This window comes from Macaca nemestrina, chromosome 5 (genome assembly GCF_043159975.1).
Source record: "Macaca nemestrina isolate mMacNem1 chromosome 5, mMacNem.hap1, whole genome shotgun sequence".
NCBI classification, from domain to species: Eukaryota; Metazoa; Chordata; class Mammalia; order Primates; family Cercopithecidae; genus Macaca; species Macaca nemestrina.
The window spans coordinates 35,615,826-35,640,230 of record NC_092129.1 but is presented as its reverse complement, the minus strand read 5'-3'; the positions used below and the strand labels follow the sequence as shown (position 1 = coordinate 35,640,230).

General features: G+C 38.4%; 1 protein-coding gene across 33 annotated transcripts in view; it reads left to right on the top strand.

Moving 5' to 3' along the window:
• Nucleotides 1-24,405, top strand: part of LOC105465604 (erythrocyte membrane protein band 4.1 like 2) — a 227,147-nt gene that overhangs the window by 127,776 nt on the left and 74,966 nt on the right. For all 33 annotated transcript variants that reach the window (XM_011714133.3, XM_024787870.2, XM_011714131.3 and 30 more), the window contains exon 4: nt 11,281-11,385. In XM_011714133.3, the coding sequence (XP_011712435.2) occupies nt 11,281-11,385 (105 nt within the window). The remainder of the gene's footprint in view (nt 1-11,280; nt 11,386-24,405) is intronic.

Here is a 24,405-nt window from a genome sequence, read left to right as displayed (position 1 = left end):
TAGTTGTCTTGTGTTTTTTCACCTGATGATTTCTTTCACAAAGGTAGACTCAGATATAGTTGTCATTGAAGATTGTCAGATAAATCTTATTTTATCAGGCTGTGTTAATCTTTTTTTTTTTTTTGAGATGGAGTCTCACTCTGTCACCCAGGCTGGAGGGCAGTGGCACAATCTCTGCTCACTGCAACCTCTGCTGTCTGGGTTCAAGCAGTTCTCCTGCCTCAGCCTCCCAAGTACCTGGGATTACAGGCGCCTGCCACTGCACCTGGCAATTTTTTGTAGTTTTCATAGAGATGGGGTTTCACCATCTTGGCCAGGCTGGTCTTGAACTCCTGACCTCGTGATCCACCCGCTTCAGCCTCCCAAAGTGCTGGGATTACAGGCATGAGCCACTGCGCCTGGCCAATCATTTTTTTAAAAAAGAATTTTAAGTGAATAATTGAGCATTTGATTTATTATCCTGGCTTTTCTATCTGGGTCTTTGAAAGGGACAAAAGGAGCACATATACTCCATGGGATGTAGCCTGGCCAGATTGAAAACTGAAAATTGATGGATTTGGAGTATGCGGGCAGATAGTTATATGCTGGGACAGGGATTCTCTTTGCTGACTGCCTCATGTTTAAGCTTTTAAAAATTTGTTGGTTAAGCTTTTAAAAAAATTTTAGGGTTTTTAGGGCAATGAAGTTACTCTGTATGATGCTATAATACATCATGGATACATGTCATTGTACATTTGTCCAAACCCATAGAATGCAGACACTGAGAGTGAACCCTGACATAAACTGTGGACTTAGGGTGATAACGACATGTCGGTGGAGGTTCACCAGTTGTAACAACTGTACCCACTGTGTGGGAGATGTTGCTAATTTTCCCAATGGGGGGGTTATGCATGTGTGAAAGCAGGGGATATAGGGAAAACTTCTGTACTTTATGCTCAATTTTGCTGCAAACCTAAAACTGGTATAAATAAAAAGTTACAGATGCCCAGGATCCTCTTTTGTAGATTCTAATTCAGTGGATCTGATGCTGGCTGGAGCATCTGTGTAGCCAGAGTTAAGAACTGCTTTGAGAGACCTCATGTTAAGACTGTAGGAGGTCTTATTAAGTGTATGTTTGGGTTCATTTACTTCACAGCTGTTTGCTAACTCTAATTGGTAGCTGAATTTGGTTATGATTTGTTTGGAGCAATGCCTAGGACATTGTAAGGGCTTGACAAATATTAACTATAATTTTTATTGTTAAAATCCTGATTATATGTTTTTCTCAGAGTTTGACCAGCTTTCTTAAATTTCTGATGAAAATACTTAAGTTCTATGCCTTGGATAAATTCCTAGTATTCTTATATTTTATCACTATGTGGCTTAGAAGGGCCATAATGTAAACGGATGCCACTTATATATTCACAGTGACTTTGTAATTTAAATAACTTGGTTAGACTGAAAAATTAAACCCTATTTAGTACTTTTACAAGTAAGAAAAACCTCACAAGATTTTAAAATAATATATTTTATCTTGTAATTTTGAATAAACCAATCCCTGGTGTCCAAGGACTTATCCTTTTGTTGGAGGGTCAGAAGAGAGACGTTGGCTATAATCAGTTGTGTTACAAAAATGTAGAATGTCAAAGGTGAACTTATTTCCCACTGAAATAAACTCTAAGAGTAGAAATATTTGTTTTTTGCAGTTGAGAAATTGCAAATTTAGCAGGCTAGTTACCAGCTGTTCACTTAGAGCAAGCGAAGATTTAGATAATTCTTCCTTATAAGCTAGAATACTATTCCATTAAACTTTTATTACCAAAGGAAGGCATTTATGGAATGCCTGCAGGGCTGTATTTTATGAATGACTGAGCAACTGACATATACTAGAACTGACAGAGGTGTTTGTTGTTTTGTTTAAGCAAAAAATACATTTTTTATATAAAATTTGTGGATATTTACATGTCATCAAATATGGTTTTCTTAACAAGCTTTAAGATCCATTGCTCTGGGGCTTTTTTGAGGTTTTCTGCATCTTCATTCCAGAGGTTGGCTTTGGGTTAGTTGTGGAGCTAGAACGTAGGTGTGAGGAGTGGGCATTGGTTGCTGGAATAGCCTTCTGCACACCTGTTTGGATATGTGGAGATAGAAACCCTCCAAGTGGGCACACCCTGGTCTACTAGCTCATTCTTGTGTCTTGAAAACTATTGAAAATTTCTGGGCTGCAGGAGATAAAAACTGCAACTGCCTAAGAAATAAATTTGTGTGTAGTTATGAATGAGATATTAAAAGGTTAATATTGTTTAAAAACTAGCATTCGTTTTCTTTGTTAAAAAAAAGGGGCCATATCATAGACTTCAACTTGTTGACAGTGTGATTTTTTGTGTGTGTTAATAATGTTGGTAGCAGGATTTCAGATTTTTTTGGTGCCATTTTCCACATAGCAGAAAAATGAAATACATTTTCCCATCTTGTCTGAGCTTACCAAGTTGCTTATGAGATTAATTGTATGCTCAGTTAAGAATTCCGAAATATTTCAAAACCCAGCAGACTGGGGTGGAAGAACATTCCATTGAATACTGCTCTTAGACTTGATGGGCTTGGAAACATCGTGCTCATGAAATAAGGATCTTACTTTATAACATTTAAGAAGGGCAAGTACTTCTCTCCTTGAGGAGTCAAAGTGTCTGTGTGATTTTTTTAAAGGTGAACCTCTGTGCTTCTAGCTTTACTAGGATATCCTTTTAAATTATTGCAGGTTACAGTTACTGAAGGTTATCTTTGCAGTCTGTTCTAGTCTAGTGTGTGTTTTCCTAAGTAGCAGCTTTTTAATTTTAATTTTTAGCAACTGAAACTACATTGAATGCATGGTATTTTGTGTCATTCCTGTCAACAGCACTGCAAAATTCCCCCAGTATTCTCTCATAATCCTCTGAATCCTGTGGAATGGAAAAGATGTGGCAATCCTTAATGAACTGTGAGAAGTTTTCCTTTCTCCCTCCCTTCCTTTTTTTTGGTTTAGTCTCTAAGGAAATAGTATACAAGAAAAAATTCTTTATAGTGACTTGTAAGAAACCAGTATGTTTAAATAAATCTGATATCTGTCTATCTTGTTTACTTGTATACATATATACAAAGTTTTCCTGATTAATGAAAACTAAGTTTGAAAAAAATTTTTCAGTTACTAAAAAAATTAAAAAAAAGGGATGGGTGCTGTGGCTCATGCCTGTAATGCCAACACTTTGGGAGACCAAGGTGGGAGAATTGCTTGAACCCAGAGGTTTTAGAGACCAGCCTGGGTAAGATGATGAAACCCCATCTGCCTCTACCAAAAAAATTTTAAAATTAGCCAGGCATGGCGGCATGCACCTGCAGTCTCAGATACTAGGGAGGCTGAGGCAGGAAGGTCATTTGAGCCTAGAAGTTTGAGGCTGCAGTGAGCCGGGATTGTGCCACTTCACTCCAGCTTCAGCAACAGAGCAAGATCCCATCTCTTAGAAGAGAAAAAAAAAAATGTAAATGTATTTGTCTTCTATATTTATGTATCTACATGCATATGTTTGTATATTATATATAATATGTATCTTTTTTAAGTATTTGGGAAAAACATTTTCAAATTTAATTCTTATTAATGATCAGGGAAACTTACTCTTAAGAATCTTCCTTTACTATATAAATGTCTCATTTACTACTGGAATTATGTTTTTAACACACACACAAAATTGACCAGGGTTTCTTTTTCCTGGGGTTTGAATGAAGTTTGGGAAAGAGATATGTTGACAGCTCCCTTCGATTGGTAAGAAAATAATTATCTGATAAATCACAGCCTTGGATAATTTGAGACACTCTCTATTCTTCCCTAAGGTTTTATAGGATTCCCATCCTCCTTCCCCAACAATGTATCAGTTGTTGTATTTGCTCTGTGCATACCTTTCTTTCCTTGGCCTTTTATATTTGCATAGTGTAGTTTGGAGCTAGTGCAAAATACATAGCTTCAGGGCTGTAATGTATAGATTGCATTGTGCGCTTCCCATCATCGTCTCCTCAGCACACAATAACTGCAGTGTGGAGGGCCCTACACAGACACAGTGATGGTGTTTATAAAACGCCAGTGGTGTGTGGCGTTCGCTACAATCTGCCGGGTAAGCAGTTGCACAAATTCCTCTAAGTTGAGAGGCCTCCAGAAATGTCATGTTTTGGCCTCAGTGTTGAATGCCACAAATAACAGCACAGGCATGGGGGGCTTTGCTCAGCCTCTCAGATTCCAGCCTACCTTCCTTTGGCTGCATCTACAGTAGATTTCATTGCCTCTTTCTTTTTAAATGAAAGTTCCCAAAAGCTAGCATTCTAATTTTTGAATAACGTATCTTGAGCCCGTCTAAATTGTCTTGTATTTGTCTATTTTCTTTGGGTATCTATAATACAGTATGTAGGTTTTTAAAAAAACTAAAATTCTGATACCTGGAAAGTAGACCAAAGAGCTTTTTTTGTTTGTTTTTTTGAAGTTTTCAACCCATTAACTTTATATTGCTAGTGAGTGGTATAAGTAGGGTTAGGGAGAGGCAGACAGAGGAAAAACAGATAGCTAAGCTTGTTGGTATTTAATATAGAAAGTTATATTCAAAATATTTCTTTTTGAAGTATATTTGGCAAGTTTTATTAACAGTTGCATGGTTTTTATTGTTTAATAAACTTGATGTCATATTATCAGAATAGAGATTGACACAGCTTGTACTTTATGAAGATTCTACTGTGAGAACAGAAACACAGCGAAGGCATGCTTTAGATAGCAAGAAGAAATGACAGCGAAAGTGATGCTTTGTGAAGGAATGTGCAAGACTAGGAAACCCCCTGTCCCTTCTGCATAAAGATGAGGTATGGCCTACTCTTGAGAGGAAGGGGCAGATTGGCTTTTTTGCTCATGTCATTCCTCTAGTTCCCAAAACGTATTTGGAAATGCCCCAGTTTACTAAGGAAGAGTATAAGCACAATGTAGAATTGTGAAAATGAAGTGTTGGTCTACGCTGGTCTTTTCCCAGAAACTAGTTAGCAGCGTGTGTTTGGTTTAGGTCCTTGAACATTACGGGTTGGTAGTCCATGAGCTAGATAAGGAAGATTGTGTAAGAAACCAGAAGGCCTGAATTCTAGACTCAACCCTGCCAACTTTTTGACTGGGCTTATGGCATTGAACCATTCCACCAGCAGATATCTTTTGGCCTATTAGTCAGGTAATTACTCAGTAGGAGGCATTGAAGTAAGATGTCCTCTTTCTTCAAGAACTCAATGTCTGAAAGTAATAAGTATCAAAAGGAGTACAGTGGAAGAATAAGTGCCATAGATGTGAAATAATGCTCTTGAAGGAGAATGATGCAATATTGGGAGATTGGAACAGGCTTCATAGGGAAGGATAATTTAGAGATTTGTATACAAGTAGAAGTAGTTTTGACATTTGTAAATAAATCAGGGGAAAAAATTAGAATATGTCTTGATAAGTCAGTAAGTGGTTCTCTTTATCTGGGGCAATACCTCAAAATTGCTGTGACAACTAAAGAAGCAACTATGTGTACTGGTATCTTAGGTGCAAGTTATGAAGCAAAATTATGTGTGTTGCTTGGTTAACAAATGTATGTTTGTAGTCCTTTTATACAGTAGAATTCAAGTTATTGTTTATTTAAAAAAAAAAAAGCAATGTTAATGGGAGAAAATTACTTTCCTGGATAGAAGTGTGGAATATTAGTGTATATTAATAGCACACATAATAATTTAATTATTTTAACTGAAATTCAGAAAATCAGACTGAAAAATTAGATAAACTCTCTATAACCTTATTTTTCTTATTTGTGAAATAAGGAAGTTTGCTTAAATAATGGAAAACTTTAAAATCATATTTAAAATCAATTATTATTTTAGAGCAGCTCAAAAAGATCTTGTAATTTCAGCTGGCTTTAATGAATCCATGTAATAAGCCAAACATTTTATTGATCACTTTAAACATACTTCGTTTAATTCTCTCATCACCATTATAAGGTGGGTACTTTTACAGAGAGGAAACTGAGGCACAGAGAAGTTACGTAACTTGCCGTGGTCACAGAGCTGTTAAGAGTAAGGCTGGGGGTCAAGCTCAGGACACTGTGATTATACTGCAGTACTTTTCTTCCATATTGTTAAGAATTGGTGATTCTCAAGAAAGATGGAACATACCAGAATCTGGGGGGGAAGGAAGAACTATTTTGAGGAACAATTTCAACTTACATTTCCCCGTACATTTTTATATGCTACCATTATGCATTGTACCTTGGTTCTTCACCCCCATCCCAAAGGGAATTACTATTTATGGAGTGTGTTGTGAAGAATGTCAAGACAAAGTTGTGAGCCACTAACTAGATGATGTTGCTGTCTGAGCCAATCCAATCGAGTTTGATTGCACATTAGTGCTATAAATGTTGTAACTTGGAACATTCATATGTAGCATTTAATGTGTGTCACCTGATAATCTGATGCTTTTTAGAATATAAGAAGAAATGTGCTACTTATTTTGTTTGCGTTTTTGAATAAGCCTTCAAAGCACATGTTTTAGGTTTCTTAGAAGTGACTTTTCTGTGTTTTTTTGTTACAATTTTCCTTCTCAGTCCTTCTTTTTATTCCCTAGTTTATGTTTCATTCCCTCTTGTCTTGATGACTTTATTATAGCTATTTAAAAAAATGCATGTTAGAACCATTTATGTGTTGAGTATAAATAATAAATTAGTAGAATAAAATCATTGTGGATTAATAAATTTTATTAATTTTGCTAGGGATTCATTGAGCTTTCTTAATTTGAAGTTTTATAGCATTGTTTCTTTTAATATTGCCTTTCCCTTATTCTCTCTCGTCTCCATCTAGGATTCTGATGAGATATTTGTAGACCCCTCATTCTGTTCTCCATGTCTGTGAAGTTCTTTCATATTGTCCTTCCCTTTGTCTTTTTCAGCCACATTCTGGACAGTTTTTTTCAGATCTGTCTTCCAGTTCACTGGTTTTCTCTTCAGCTTTGTCATATCCTGTCCATTTGGATTGTAATTTAGTTACATATCGTTTTCATTTCTAGGTGTTTTATTTGATTATTTTCAAAAACTGCTTTTCCATAGTCACTTTTTCCTTAGTCATATTTTAAAATATTTCTTATAAACACATAAAACATATATATTTTGTGTTTTGTACCTGATGATTCTATTATGTGCAGTCTCTGAAAATCTGATTCTGATACTGTGTCTCTCAATAATGGTGTCTGGTTTCCTTGTGGTTTTGTGATTTTTAATGTATGTTTTTTGAGATTTTTGTTTATGAGAATTTCTTGCTTCTCCCAGGCAGCTGGGCACATCTAATCTTGGACCAGTTTAAACTGGATTCTCTTTTGGCATTTTTGAATCAAACAGATATGAGTACCAGTGTCTACATCTGCGTTAGAGTCAGATGGTGGTACAGGTTGAGTATCTTTTATCTGAAATGCTTGGGACCAGAAATGTTTTGTATTTCAAGTTTTTTTCAGATTTTGTAATACTCGAACACTCCAAATCAAGAAATTGGAAATCTGAAACGCTCCAATGAGCATTTTCTTTGAGCATAATGTTGGCGTTGAAAAAATTTCGGATTTTGGAGTATTTCGTATTTTTGGTTTTTGGATTTGGGATGCTCAACCTGTAATTCTTTCCTACCTCATTTCTTGAGGTGTGGTCATTAAAACAGTAATTCTGTTGTAGATTACATTAGTAAATGTATTAAAAAATAGTGGGCTCTTTTGCTAAATAGTTTTGGGAAACATCAGGTTTCCCAAGTGAAAGAAATAATGGGAAACAGGGTTTTTGCATTGCAGAACTCCTCAGGGTGTCTGTTATACAAATAGGTGTTTTGATGCTCAGTAATCATATGCAACAGGCAGATTTTTTCTTGTCCCACTCTGCTGCTCTTTTTGGGAATGAGGGGTGTATATAACTCATGGGACAAGTGGGACCAGTGGAAAATAACTTTGGCAAATATAGGTTGGCCTCCTGATACTCTTGGCTTCTGCTAATTGCCCTTCTCGCTGTCTTTCCTACTGTGTTTACACCACTTTATGACCCTGTGTGTGTGTGTGTGTGTGTGTGTGTGTGTGTGTGTGTGTCTTATATTTAATCTGCCTGAGGGAAGTCATGATTGTATCTGCTATTCCTTATCCCCAGAGCAAAACATTGTCATTGTGCAGAGCTCTGGTATCAGGCTGTCTCGTAGGCCACTGGTCACTTTTCTTTGAGCCAGTTTGGCCAAGTACCTAATTATGTCCAAATTGGTAGATACATAATGCTTTATTTTTGGCTTCCCGTTCATTCTGTTTCTCTGCCAGTTGCATATAAATTTCCTAAGACCATGTTTGTCGTGCTCATCATTGATTCCCTGGTATCTTAACATAGGAACTGACACATATGGGTCAATATAGATTGAGTGTTAGCTTGGCAAGCCCTCACAGTCATCCGAGAGTCAGACAGGGTAACCAGCAGTCATATCGCATGGCTTGTTTATTCTAGATGGCTTCCTTTTTTTCATTTTACTGTATCCTCCAGTGTCTTTTGAACAGAAATTGACTCAGTCTCTGGAAACATCCAAAGTAAAAAGTAAGCTCTATAAACATACATCCAAAGTAAAAAGTAAGTTATTTTGAATATCTGTTTTCTCTACCTCAAAAAATCATTTCCTCCTCGAAGATTCACTTCAAATATCATATTCTTGGTGAAGCTGTGATTTCTGTTAGTCACATTTACTCATTTCATTCCTGGTGTTCCAATTGCACTTTGTACATCACTCTCTCAACATGTGCTTCATGGTGTTGTTGCATTTTTGCTTTTTCTTCCAGATTTTGAGTTCATTGAGGGTGGAGAGGCAGATGGAAGCTTAAGTAACGTGTATATGCAGTCAGGATCTCATGAAGCATTGAGAATATCTGTTTCCTGGAGACAGAAGGAAAGAATAGTAGAGAAGCAGGCTTAGCATCCAAAAACATTTTGGTGTTTGTTAGATGTGGACTAGTGAAGGAATAGTTGACAGTAGAGTACTGCTATGGTTGGTTGAGGCGTATTCCATCTCACTGGGTTAATTTTATTGTCATGTGAGCTCTGAGGTAGTTATTATCCTCATTTCACAGACAAAGAGACTAAGTGGTTTTCTCTTGTCACGCTGGTTCAGTAATAGTAAATGCTTACAAAATGTTGAATGATAGAGGAACTAGGTCCGATAGAGGAACTGGTCCAGCCATCATGCTGATACCTCACGTACTGCATACCAACACCAAATTGTAGTGGTGAGCTGTGTGGGTGTTTTTTCCTCTTATTCTTGTAGGGAAATTCTGTGCATGAGGGCATGTTCCTGTTTTTGAAATGGAAACCAATGAGAACGTGTGAATTATTAATAAGAATTGACTTAAAGCTAGTGTTGGAATTGCAATGTGTTTTCTCCTTGAACCAAGGTGTATCGTTGTAGACATCAGTTGTCTTAAATATCCTTTTTACCCTAATTTCAAATAACATGATAACCAACTGTTATGTACTGAAACTCTTTTAGTACTCACCACACCTCCTGTAGTATCTGCTACCTCTTATCCCCATTTCACAGATGTGCAGATTAAGGTAAGCAGACATTAAGTGTCTTGCCATGGGTCACATAGCTTGTAGGTAGTGAAAGTGTATTTAGAACTTTGGTGTTTGACATACAGAGCCCAATCCTCTTATTCTCTACACTGTATTTGTATATACTTTTAATATATAGACAAACAAGCACATATCCATCTTAAACATGCTCAGTAATTTAATTGACTATTAAATCCTGATTGTGAACCTATAATATGTATATGGCACATTGCTTTATTTTTAATTTTTTTATTATTTATGTATTTATTCATTGAGACAGGGTCTCACTGTCACCAAGCCTGGATTGCAGTGGCGTGAACACAGCTCACTGCAGCCTCAGCCTCCCAGGCTTAAGCAATCCTTCCACCCTAGCCTCCTGAGTAGCTGAGACTACAAGCACAAGCCACCACACCTGGCTAATGTTTGTATTTTTTGTAGAGATGAAGGTTCACCATGTTGCCCAGGCTGATCTCAAACTCCTGAGCTCAAGTAATATGCCTGCCTCAGCCTCCCAAAGTGCTGGGATTACAGGCGTGAGCTACCACGCCTGGCCTTACACTGCTTATTATGTTGAAATAATGTAATCTGTGTGGCATTCTCCTTCTTCCCTTTACAATTTGATGCAATTCTATTCTTTTCAGAAATGTTACCATAAGAGGCTTAATAACAAAAGTACCAGATTCTCCTCCTCAAGATATATATGTGGGGAACATTAATTTTCACACACTGGGTGAACTAGTACACATTTTGATAGTGAGAGGGCATTTGTTTAGAGGATGGAAAAGTCTGATGGCTTTTTCTTTTTCACTAGCAGTCCATTGGTGGCTTTTATCAGTGCATCTGGGGAGGAGGCATGTGTCTGACCTGACCTCACAGTTGGGTTGTTCCAGGGGTGTGCATCTTAATTGGAAATGAGTCACCACTCTGCTTATGTTTTGCCATTGATTAGACAATGAGCTTTTCTTCTATGCCTGTCAAAGGCTCTTACATCTCTGTTCATAGCAGCTTCTTAAATTAAAATATATGTGTATATATATATATTCGAGGTAAAAATATGTTAAGTCCTTAGAGGCAGTTGATTTCTTGTCCCACTTCCATTATCTTGTATTTTTAGAATTTATCCTAAGGAGCGAACACCATATCGTTCTCTAGGAAATTGTAAATAGGAGCATAGCTCGTACAGAAAAAGTAATTCTATTCTACACATATCATGGAACAAAAACTCAAACATTAAACCGAAGTGCTGATAGGATAAATTATGTTAGGATCTACTGAATAATAGGGCTAAATGATTTTCCTGGGGAGTAGTATACTTTATAGATATGAGCCACCTTGAGGAATTGATGGAAGCAGTTTGAACATTTTTAAAATAAGAAAATGAACAGCTAACATTTTGCCTTTTTAGTCCTTTTTATATCCATATCGAGTAGCAGTAAAGCAGATGGTGCTTGCTTATGCTTTTGTTTCACATTTTATGCTTTGTCTGTGTGTGCAGGGTGGGAGGGGTGAAGTTAAAAAATTAATCATTTTTATATTGTTAAAAAATGAGAAAACAAATATTTCATGTTAATTTATAATAAATCATGTATCTGATATGATGTCTTATATTTATAGCAGTCTTGGAATCTTTAGTACTTGAAAGGTAAAGTTGTTATTTTTTCTCCAGAAACGTGCTAAGGGACAAGTGTTATTTGACAAAGTGTGTGAACACCTCAATCTCTTGGAGAAGGACTACTTTGGACTTTTGTTCCAGGAAAGCCCTGAGCAGAAAGTAAGTGATTTCAAATTTATTTGTCTCTTTTTAGAACATAATGTATTTTTTATTAACCAGTTTATCTCAGTTTAAAATTTAGCTTTAAAATAACTTAGGTGTTTATTATGACTTCACTGTGAAATTTGGTAAAAACTGAAAAACTATCTTGTGTAGAGAGAAACCACCTGTAGCTTTTTGGTGTGTGTGTATTTGTGCATGTGCGTGCACGTGTGTATGTGCTTTGCACTGCCATCATGCGCAGACAGAATAGAATGTCATCAGTGGAAAATTGATGTTCTGGCATAAAGAGAACACAGACTAAATGGTATTAATCACTTTTGGTTCTCAATCACTCAATCTCGCCTTTTGGTACTAAGTAAAGAAGCTGGCCACAGCAGCTCATATTGTGCAGTCACCTGTATGCTAGATATTAAAGCATACCCAAAAGACAGGGAAGGCAGCGCATTGGAACGATTCTGTCTGAGGATACCAAGAACACTTGGTCACAGTGAAAGGGATTACTCCCTGTGATCTAACATTCAGATCACAGTCAGGAGAACAGAGCAATCAATAGAAGAACAGAAGTGTGAATTTTATTTGCCTACGTTGCTATCATTGTTAGTATTTACATGTCCTACTAATGAAATATAGGATAGTAAGAGTGATAATTATATATACTTTAAGTTTTCTCAACTTGCTTAGCTTAAAATACTTGATATCTAATTTGTGGTTTAATTCCATGTTTAGACTAAAGACAATTAAATTGCATGCGTGCCTGCTGAATAGTACATGAGTATTCTTAATAGAACTCTGTTTAGAGTACTGTTCTCAGACATAATAGCACATTTGACTAAATAAATTAGGTTTTTTAGACATAAATTATAAGGTGGTCTTGATAATGTTTCCTAAAAGCTGCAAAAGAGAAAGTGGTGGGAATTTGGCTAGGATTACCTACTTTTTTTGAGATTACATACTGGTAGATTCATAGGAGCATGTAATATAATCTTTGTAAAGTAGAGGGACAATTGAGTATGTTGTACAATATGTGGAATCACATGTTCTATTAGTAGGCATAGGATATACTACATTAAGAAATCTGGGCTGAGCGTGGTGGCTTATGCCTATAATCCCAGCACTTTGGGAGGCCGAGGCCGGCGGATCACTTGAGGCCAGGAGTTCAAGACCAGCCTGGCTAACATGGTGAAACCCCGTCTCTACTAAAAATACAAAAATTAGCTGGGCATGGTGGTGGCCGCTTGTAATCCCAGGTACTCGGGAGGCTGAGGCAGGAGAATCGCTTGAACCCAGGAGGCAGAGGTTGCAGTGAGCCGAGATCACGCCACTGCACTCCAGCCTGGGCGACACAGCGAGACTCCGTCTCAAAAGAAGAAAAGGAAAAGAAAAGAAACCTGATATTTTTGAAATACTAGTTTTGCATAAGAAAGAGTAGTATTTAGATAGTAGGATATACTATTTTTTTTATTTTGACAACTCTCAATTTATGTGTCTACTTCGTAGCTTTCACTGAATCTCAGACTCATCTACTTAACTGCCTGCTGGATGTGGGAGTTGGCAATTCCCTCTGTCTGTCATGTATACATTTAGTACACACCTTGTTTGTTACTCTTTCTCCCCATTCTATGAATTCCTCGAGGGTAGATGCCATGCCTTACTTATCTGTATAGTCTCTGTATATGTAGACGTTAGCTGCTATCTATTACCTGTGTGTCATATCACACCTATAAGGATGTCCGCTCTCATGAAAATAGAAAATAGCAAGTGTTGGCAAGGATGTGGAGAGACTGGAGATGCTGTGTGCTATGGTTAGGAAGGTAAACTGGTACAACCACTCTGGAAAACAGTGTGGAAGTTCCACAGAAAATTAAAAATAGAACTACTGGCTGGGCACGATGGCTCACACCTGTAATCCCCGCACTTTGGGAGACTGAGGCGGACAGATCACGAGGTCGGGAGTTCGAGATCAGCCTGGCCAACAAGGTGAAACCCTGTCTCTACTATTAAAAATACAAAAATTAGTTGGGCATGGTGGCACGCGCCTGTAGTCCCAGCTACTTGGGTTGCTGAGGCAGGAGAATCACTTGAACCCGGGAGGTAGAGGTTGCAGTGAGCTGAAATCGCGGCAGTGCACTCCAGTCTGGGCAACAAGAGCGAAACTCCATCTCAAAAAAAAAAAAGAACTACTACATGATCTAACAATCCCACTTCTGAGTATATATACAAAATAATTGAAAGCAAGATCTTGAAGAGATGTTTGTTTACCCATGTTTATTGCAGCATTATTCATAATAGCCAAGAGATGGAAGCAACATTAATGGGTGAATAAAGAAAATGTGGTGTATACATACAATGGAATATGTATGTACATATCAATACATACTCAGCCCTGAGAAAGAAGGAAATCCTGTCACATGTTATATCATGGATTAACCTAGAGGACACCATGTTAAGTGAATTAAGGAAGTCACTAAAAGACAAGCACTATAGCATTCCACTTATATGAGGTATCTAAAGTAGTCAGACTCATAGAAACAGAGAGTAGAATGGTGGTTGCTAGGGGCTGGGGGAGGGGGAGTTGGGGAATTGTTTAATGGGTAGAGTTTCAGTTTTACAAGATGTAAAAGTTCTAGAGATCTGTTGAACAATGAGAGTATGGTTTACACTACTCAACTGTACATTAATAAATGGTTAAAATTGCAAGTTTTATGTTATGTGTTTTTTACTACAATTAAAAATAATCCCACTACCTGTGTATAAACCAGCGTGCTCACTGCTGAGGCTCTAACTGTAAACAGTGAGAACCTAGACCCTGCCCTCAGAGGTGTCCCTGCTTATGTTTTAGTTGAAGAGGCAGAGTGGAAAAGCTAATTCTGCAGTTAGTGAATGTTGATTACTACTCTGCAGGAGAAAGTCATGGTGCTAACAGGAAGACTCTGCTTAAGCAGAAACCTCATGTGTGAGTGGACTTTGGCTGGGCAATGGGATATGGGAAGCACATACACGAGGCCCTGAGACTGGAGCAGCTGTCTGATTAAAAACTGGAAAGAAGCCTGGTGTGGGTTAGTAAGGGGAGAATGAGATTAGGCTAGGGGAAAGGCTGGGTATTAATGAGGCTCAGATCATGCAGGGCCCATTAAGCCTATATGTTAAGGTTTGGGACATTTCCTTTTTGCTAAGAAAAATGGCAAACTGTTGATAGGCTGAAGCAAGGATGTGAGACGACCAGTTTTGTCTTTAGAAAGGTCACTTTGGTTGATGGTTGGAATGGGATGAGAGGGGACTTGAGTAGGGCTGTGCACCCAAAGCACAAAAGTAGCCTTGAGTAAGGTTGTGGCAGTGGAAATCGAAAAGCGAACGATTGAAGAGAGAGTGAGGAAGGAGGCAGACTCAATCTGATGAATAATTGGACATGAAGAATGACAGATATCAAGAATTAAGGCCTGGGTTTCAGGATGGTTGGAGCTGTTCAGTAAGAAGGGAAGGAGGACTCGATTGGGGGTTGGTAGGGGATATCATGAGTGTAGTTTCTGACATATTGAGTTTTAGGTTCAATTACTTATGGAGAGAACAAGTAAATAAATGAATTTAGTTTTGGATGTGTCTTAAAGAATGGCAGATTGCGTGGAACAAATACTCCACTCTAGGTATAATCTGTCTTAGCAGTGCAGGGTGCGTGGGGTAGTTTCATTTTCTGATGTGAATATCTTATTTGTGTGGAGGCTTGTAACCAGAAGTACTTCTTTGTAACTTACCTGTTTTTAAAAAAATCAGAGGTGGCTTTTACCATACAAATATTCCAAATAAAACAGAAATGGCTGTTAACAGCTAATCATTCTGGTATTCTCACTAGGCAGCAGGCACCTTACCTGTGTTATCTCATATAGTTCTCAGAATGACCCTAAGAGGTAGGTGTTATTAACTACACTTTATAGATGCAGAGATTTGAGGCACAGAGGAAGTTTAAAAAGTCAGCCAAGGTCACCTAGCCAATAAGTGTTGGCGATAAGATTCAAATTCAGGCAAAAAAACTCAGAAGAAAAAGATACATTTTAGATTTTAGGGAAAATGTCAACAGTTGTAAACCTTCTGTCAGTCAAGGTAAAAATGGGCACAATTTTTCATAGCTATCGTAACTGGAAAGTAGAAGAATACCATCTTGCCTCAGAGGAATTTTTCATGTTCTGAAATCCTGAAAGCTACCTTGCAAGACTTTACACATAGGGTGTTGAAGGACATTGTGAGCTGAGTTCCTGGGATGAGTTTCACAGTTGATGTTTCTATTATATTGTCAACAAATTTAAGGGCATGAGCTAACTTACTGATGGTGATTCTGTGATGGTCCATGCCAGTGCTGCTCAAGAGAGACTTCTTCCTTTGTGGTAGAATCACCTGGAAGACAGATTTTCAATTAGGAATCTTATTTATCTCTCTTCTTCCTCCATTGTCCGTAAACACACATGCGTGAATTCACGCACATGCACACACACATAGAAATGCACGTTCATTGGGTATGTCTTGATTCCTCCCTTCCCAGTTAAAAAATAGTGCCATTACTATTTAATTTACATATAGGATGTTGAAGGATGTTATGGGCTGTGCTACCAGCAGGGATATGTCCTATTCCTAAGATAATTTGGGCCAGAAAACAGATTAACCTTTGGTCAGGCTAATATTTTCAAGTATATAGCTTTCCAGTAATCTAATTCAATTCGGTGATAGAGCTTAATATACCCTGTCCTAAATACCAGCTGGATATTTATTAGGGACTAGATAGGAGAGACACTTTCAAGTTTTACTACCTGACAAGGGCCTGTGATATGAATATTTTATATTGTTGTATTAAAGCAAATCTATAAATTTTGGAAATCATATGAGCAGTTTAGTGTTGACATTCTATTATAGCTATTGAGAATTACGGCCAGTATTCTGGATGTGGGCAGGGAAGGGACGTTTTGCACAGAAGAAAAGTAATCGTTCCAGCATGAATGATCATGATGTGGGTGTGGAGTTTCAAGTTGTCCAAAGGGCTGGAGGATGTGGCAGTTCCAGCCTCTCTGAATAGGAAAGACCAGTGAGGGGTAGGCATGCTGGCAGGGGGAGGTAGGGACTCGTGTTGCAGCTGTGTTTTCTCATGAGCACACTGTTTTAACTTAGACCATGGGTTAATTTGGGGTGACTTTGTGGGGAGTGCTAATGGAGTTTATGGGAAAGCAGCTGGAAAAATAAGTGAAGATCATTCTTTGGATCTTGTATCTCATGCTGAGGAATCTAGATTTTAAGTAGGAAGCAACAGAGTCAGATTTGAGTATCAGAAAGAACCCGTTCATAGTGTGGAGCGAGATGATAGGGGACTGAGACCAGAGGCAGGAAGGTCAGGAGACAGTTGCAGTAGTCTCGAGGTGATGAAAACCAAAGCAGTGGTACTAGGAGTGAAGAGGAAAGGACAGAGATTCAGTGTAGGTAATGTCCGCAGGACTTTGTGACTGCCACCTCTTAGCTATGGCAGCGAGGGGAGAGTGGGGAAAAGTCCTAGGTTTCAGGGTTGGGGAGCTGGGGAGCTTGATGGAGACTTTTATACAGGGACCTTGGAGGAGGAGCCGCAGTTTGAGGTGTGCTAGGGAGCGGAGATGGAATTTAATTTTTATTTTGCCAAGTTGGACATATTCGTAAGCTGTTAGCTAGATGATTGGGGATCAGGGAGTAGGTGAAGCATGAAGAAAGTTAGCAGTAAAGAATTTGAGAGGCCAGGTGTGGTGGATCATACCTGTAATCCCAGCACTTTAGGAAGCCCAGGCGGGAGGATCACTTGAGCCCAGGAATTTGAGACCAGCCTGGGCAACATAATGAGACTTTGTCTCTACAAAAAATTAAAAAACTAGCCAGGCAGCGTGGCACATACCTTTAGTCCCAGCTATTCGGTGGAGGAGAGAGGGGTGCTGAGGTGGGAAGATCACTTGAGCCCAGTAGGTCAGGGCAGCAATGAGCTGTGATTGCACCACTACACTTTGGCCTAGGTGACAGAGCAAGACCCTGCCTAAAAAGAAAAAAAAAAAAGAAATTTGAGAGTGAGTGTAAACTGTTGTTTAAAGAAGCGTTTGGCCGTGGAGAAAAGAACAGTTGGGAGAATGATACTAGAGGATATAGACCTGCAGTGTCCAAGTCTTTTTAGTTAAATCCTATATACAAAACATGTGTCTAATTTTATATGTTCATCTTACCTTTCATAAGAGACACTACCATGTATAATAAAGAATTAGGAATTCCTTATTTATCATTAGTGTCTTTCTGTTAGTAAGAATGCTATGGTAGACCCAACCAAATGTATCTTTATCTTTTTTCTTCCTTAATGACCTTAATCTCTCCTTGACCTTAGCCATTCCCTTTCAAGGCCACACACTGGGTCTTGTCATGCAGGACTTTGTGACTGCCACCTCTTAGCTATGGCAGCGAGGGGAGAGTTGGGGAAAAGCCCTAGGTTTCAGGATTGGGGAGCTGGGGAGCTTGATGGAGACTTTTACACAGGGACCTTGGAGGAGGAGCAGCAGTTTCAGGATTTTTTTTTTTTTTTTTTTTTAACAAGAATGGATCACAAAAATTTTCATGGAGAGAAAATCTACACATTTGTTTGGTTTTAATATCGAACTGTATCTCATAGTGGAGACACTGAGGTGAAAGCCTTTTTAGTTCATTCTGAGTATGAAAATCTATCATTGTTAGTGTTAAAGCTTTTTTAATTTCTATTGAGAGTGCTTATATAAATTTTACTATGGAAAACGTTGTTAAAAAAATGGATGTGTTTTAACAAGACACATCCAACAAGAATCTTGCTCCACACCATAAACAGGTTCTTTCTGATACTCACATCTGACCGTGTTACTTCCTACTTAAAATCTAGATTCCTCAGCATGAGATACAAGATCCAATAGGCTGATACACTGGGGGAGGATGAGGAACTGCCACATCCTCCAGCCCGTTGGACAACTTGAAACTCCACAAGTTTTCATGATGATGAAATGTTTGATACCTATACTGTCCAGCATGGCAGCCATTAGCTGCATATGGCTATTGAGCACTTGAAAGAGGGCTAATGTGTCTGAAGAAATAGACTTAAATTTTATTTACTGTAACTAATTTAAATTTAAATAGCCTCATGTGACCAGTGGCTATCATATTGCACCGCGGAGAGAGTTTACTGAGAGTTTTGGGGTTGGCACATTTACTTTGATGGAAATAACTTTGACTTTAGCTATGAGAAAACCCAAGAAAAGTGTATGGTTGAAGAGAGAAGAGAGTGACTATGATGACGACAGTCATGAAAAGGATTAGTCTTGAATATAGATGTTATGTCATCCTGAGTCTGCAAGAAACAGAATAAGAGGTGGTGCAGTTGTTAAAAAAAAAAAAAAAATCTTAGTTGAGCAAAGTGCAGCCTCAAATCTCTGTGAAATAGAAGGTAAAAGCATTTGCTTAAGAGTGACTAGGGTAGCAGTGGGACAAGAGAAGGAGCCAACCAAGAATTAGTAAGTGCATTGCTGTTAACAGTTCTTCTGAGATTGGGGGGATGGCAGCAGAATATATTTGTGTGTGTTTTTCTCTAATTGCCATTAGCAACCTGAGTATCATAGTTGAGAAATGGGAGTATTAGCAGAGTTCTCAGTTGACTGTGTTCATGGAGGCAATAGTAAGAGGATGACGGATTGTGAAATCTGGAGTTGCTGATGAGATGTAATTAAGCTGATTATTCACAGGGTCACAGGAAAGAAAATTACTGAAGCTGTAATAGGCTGATACACTGGGAGAACATGGCTGGGGCAAAGGATGAATGTTCAAAGATGTTGAAGAGTTGGTACAGTGGGGATACATGGGTAGAAAATTAGAAGGAGAGGAAATGACTGCATCTGAGAATGGGCTGATGGAGTCTAATGAAGTGAAGAGCTATGTGATGATGACAAGACCCAGGGTGTGACCTTGAAAGGGAATGGCTAAAGTCCAGGAGAGATTAAGGTCATTAAGGAAGAGAAAAGATAAAGGTAAATTTGGTTGGGTCTACTGTAGCATTCTTATTAACAGAAAGACACTAAAACCACAATTATTTGTATAAAAAAATTTTCATGGAGAGAAAATCTACACATTTGTTTGGTTTTAATATAGTACTATATCTCATGGTTGAGACACTGAGGTGAAAGCCTTTTTAGTTCATTCTGAGTATGAAAATCTGTCATTGTTAGTGTTAAAGCTTTTTTAATGTCTATTGAGAATGCTTATATAAATTTTACTATGGAAAATGTTGTTAAAAATATGTGGAATCAAGCAGCATGTTTGTTCAATATGGAATTCCAAGTCCATATAGTTCTTGTATTTATGTCTAAATGAAACCATCGTTAAGGGTTTTGGACTCTCTTTAAAGGGAAAAATACTGTCTTAAATTTTGATGTTAATAGTTTGGCATTTGGCCCAAAATGACATTATAATGTCATTTTGCTGCACGCTATATTGAAAAAGGAGCTTGTTAGAAATGTAGTTGATATCCACGGCTAACTTTATGAAAATTAGTTGAAGCAGTCATCTAACAGACCATTTCTTTCCAGAAACTAGAACTAAAAACTCAAATGTTAAAGTGTTTGCATATATAAACTATTCTTTAATAAATTTCTACATTCAATCCAGTTAAACTTTATAATCACACATTCTCCCAGATGTGTAGTGAATGTTTCACTGTGATACAGTGCCTGTAACTTTTCTCCTAACACCAGCATTACGGTAGAGTTCTTTTAAACCCAGTTTAGGCAAAGGTATATTAAAGGGGATCTGTTTCAGCACTATAAATTCCTGTGAGAAAATGCAGATTCTAGACAGAACTACTTTGAATTTTTAACATTTAGTAATACACTGTGAATTGGGTGGAATTCGTTAATTTCTCTTACCTGGCCAAATTAGAGATCATCTAAAGCCAGTGAGGAAGGCATGGCGAGGCATTTGAAGAAACTTCTAACTCTGGGATCTTAGGGTCTAACTTAAAGGGGAATTAAGTGAGTGAGATAGATGTTTTTTGGGGGGAAAGGAACTGTTAAAGAAAAAGTTTTTCTAACACTTGTTAAAACGATAAGACAGACTTTATTCAGGACTGTTGCAATAGGTATAAGGACCTTTGCAGTGGGGTTTTGCAGTAGGCAAGAGAGATTGGGCTCAACTCCAAATACAACAAGGAAAAGTGGAAATTTATAGTCAAGGAGCAGGGTGGGGGTCAGTAGATGGGAAACTACTAAGAGGAAACATCAGGGGGCACTTAGGGGAATTCTGGCTAAACCAAGCTAACAGGAGTCTTGCTGAAGGCAGGTGAGGGTGATCTGATATCACTTGGGGGATGGTGGAGGATGAGGAACCCCATCAGATATCAAGGGTAGTTAGTAATGAAGAGTGGGGCATTCCCACTAAACTAACTTATTAACAGGATTCTTGCTAAAGTTGGATGGTGTGTAGATGGACAGAGAAGTCTGAAAGTTGAAGCCTAATTGGGAAGAGGATTCAGAGGAGCCTGACTAAAGTTTGGTCAAGAGAAGACTCTTTGTCTTAACTAGAAGATGGATTTTGTGACTGTGTTTTGGGTTGTTATCCAGGTCAAGCATGGTTGGGACCCTGCTGTGGACAACCGCAGACCCAGACTACTAATAGCATGCTGCCAGTTGATGACTGTGGTTGCGTATCTCTTGTCAGGTGAAAGTGGTTAGCAAGTAGAATAAAAAGACCCGGTATTCTTTGGTATAGCTACTTATTGTGATGGGGAGGAGTTCAAAGGAACACTTAGATATGGTAATGTGGAAACTGTGCCCTGCTAGGGCTTTCTGCAGGAAGCTGTCAGTAATTAGAAGGTTTACTCAGTGAAGGCTGACAAGCCAGCAGAACTTGAAAAATGTCTCTCTATATTGAGCTTTCAGGAAAAGAAAGTGATTTCTACATAAAAAGAACTCTAGGGCTATCCTACTCAAAGAGTGGTCCAAGGACCAGCAGTGTTGACACCACGCAGAATCTTTTTAGAAATGAAGAACTCCAGCTGTCACCCTAGACCTGCTGAAATAGATTTTATTTTGGCTGGATGTTCAGGTGATTCAAATACACGTTTAAAGTTTAAGAAGCACTGATGTAGGGCTAAACTGTTCTTTTGATGTAGCAGAGAGCATTACAGGAGTTTGAAATGTCATGAAAGCCACGGGAGGAGGGGAGTCCTAGTGAGCCCATGTGGTTCGTGGTCCCAGAAGTGTTCAAATATTCATAGCCACAGAGGCAAGAGTTAGGCCATTCCCCAAATATGGACATTTGGACCATATATTCTGAGGTTCTTTCTAACAGTGGTATTCTATGAATATGAATACAGTATTAGGATTCACAATTAAGCTTTTTTTTCTTTTTCCCTAGATGTTTCTGTCGCTAGAGCATAATTGATAATCATCTTTAACACTTTTTCTGGGAACCCGTAATGAAAATGTTGTAGGGGAAATGTCGCAAGACAAGACTTTCAGCCTCAGATTTGTGGCGGATAAAGAGTAAGATTAAGGAGATTCTCTAATTAACTAATAGAAAGACTTTAGTGTAAAATACATATAAGTACAGCTATTCACTGTGCTGCTTAAAAAAATTTCTGTAACCTTTTAAGGCAGGAAAAAAAATCCCACCTCTTTTTGTGCCTTGGATTCCTTTGGCAGTCTGCTGAATTCTATAGGCTGCTTCTCAGAACAGTATTTTCAGTTTGTAACTTTAATAAAGTACACAGGGCTACAAAGAAAGCCAATAACTAAATAACATTCCCAAAATAGTAATATAAAATTTGAGACAAAGTAATAGGCGTGTGTATTAGTCCATTTTCACACTGTTGATAAAGATATACCTGAGGCTGGGCAATTTACAAAAGAAAGAGATTTATTGGACTTACAATTCCACATGGCTGGGGAGGCCTCACAATCATGGCAGAAGGCAAGGAGGAGCAAGCCACATCTTACATGGATGGCGGCAGGCAGAGAGAGAGCTTGTGCACAGAAACTCCTGTTTTTAAAACCATCAGATCTCTTGAGACCCATTCACTATCATGAGAACAGCATGAAGATCCACCCCCATGATTCACTCATCTCCCACCAGGCCCCTCCCACAACAAATGGAATCATGGGAGCTACAAGATGAGATTTGGGTGGGGACACAGAGCCAAACCATATCATTATGTGTTTTTATTTATATATTAATCATCAGTATCAAATCTAATAGCTACTGTGATTTCAAAATATTGGCTAACATAAATGGTCTTTTAAGATCTGCAGCTACTACAATGTGATGTGGAAATGTTTTTGATTTCTGCAGGTGACAAAGAGGTTCTGCTGATATTAACCAGGTTTTTTTCTGCTATGTTCCTAATTGACAGTGATGCCAAGTTTCAGTTACAAGTTAGTAAAAATAAAGATGTGTAACGTTTTTTCCCCAAACTTGAGTTCATTAACTCCTGATTTCATGTTTGAAGGTGATTTAACGATACTTGATATTCTAAGGCCACATTTTAATTTTAGTTTACTTCTGATGGAAGCCCGTTTTAGGATTCCATGTAACTTTAAGCAATTGGCAAAATCCTTGGTTTTTTTTTTTTTTCTTTTTTTTTTTTAAATAAACCAAGATAAATTTTATTGAAAACTGATATAGGTCAGCTCTTGAGTTTTGCATGGTTGCTTACACCTTCGTGTTCGGGAAACATCGAGAAAATCCGTGTCTTGCCTGATCTTGAATTGCCTGAAACTGTCACTTTCCGGGGTTCCTTCCCTGGAGAATGTTTTAGGATGTTCCGGGGGGTTGTCCATGGACAAAGCTGTCTTTTAAAAAATTTGCCAGGTGGGTTTTTACTGCTTGTCAAAATGTAGAAAAGCTTAGCTGGATAATACTTTAACATCCACACAGAAGCTCTTAGACTAGCCACATCTGTAACTGTTCTCATGAGAAGGCATCATGTCATTGATGTCTTCGTTTCCAAGAAGAGTGTTTTCTGCAGTAAAGCAGCTTTACATAGAAAGGACTGACAAGGTCGGGCGCGGTGGCTCAAGCCTGTAATCCCAGCACTTTGGGAGGCCGAGACGGGCGGATCACGAGGTCAGGAGATCGAAACCATCCTGGCTAACACGGTGAAACCCTGTCTCTATAAGAAATACAAAAAACTAGCCGGGCGAGGTGGCGGGCGCCTGTAGTCCCAGCTACTCGGGAGGCTGAGGCCGGAGAATGGCGTGAACCCGGGAGGCGGAGCTTGCAGTGAGCTGAGATCCGGCCACTGCACTCCAGCCTGGGCGACAGAGCAAGACTCCGTCTCAAAAAAAAAAAAAAAAAAGAAAAGAAAGGACTGACATGAGACATTTTCTCTAAGGAAAAGGGGTTTGAATTTCATTTCATCTCACCTGTGAATACAGTAACTGTATTTGGTGAACCCAAAGTCTGATTTATTAACTTTTTGTGGGTGAAATATTCATGTAGAGATTAAATTATTTAATGTATATAACACATCACCTATGGAAATATAAAATTATGTGAAGAAGAGATATATACCAAAAGATGACAATTGAGTTTTATTATTGCAAATAGTGATCTACTAATGCTGATCTGCTGGGGAAAGTACTTGTATGCATATTTATTCTTCAGGAATGAATATTGTTTGAAAAGAGCTACCCTGTGAGGTAGATATTGTGATCCCCATTTTGTGTTTGAGGAAATTGAAGCTTAAAGAAGCCAAGGAATGTGCCCAAGTTAGGGTTGATAGAAAACCAGAATTTAACTGCGTGTATTTCTGATTCCAAAGTTTATATATGTGGCTGTAGCAGACGAATCTCTAAGTCTAAAACCTGGCAATGAATACTGTAATGTACCACGGGGTGCGGGTGGTTGTTGTATGTTGTGCACACCCACCCTCATGCATTTGTCTTATTCTCTGATGACATTTTCCATCTTCTTCCATCTGCTTCTTGGTCTGCCCAGCCCTCCTCCTTAAGTGTCAAACCAAGA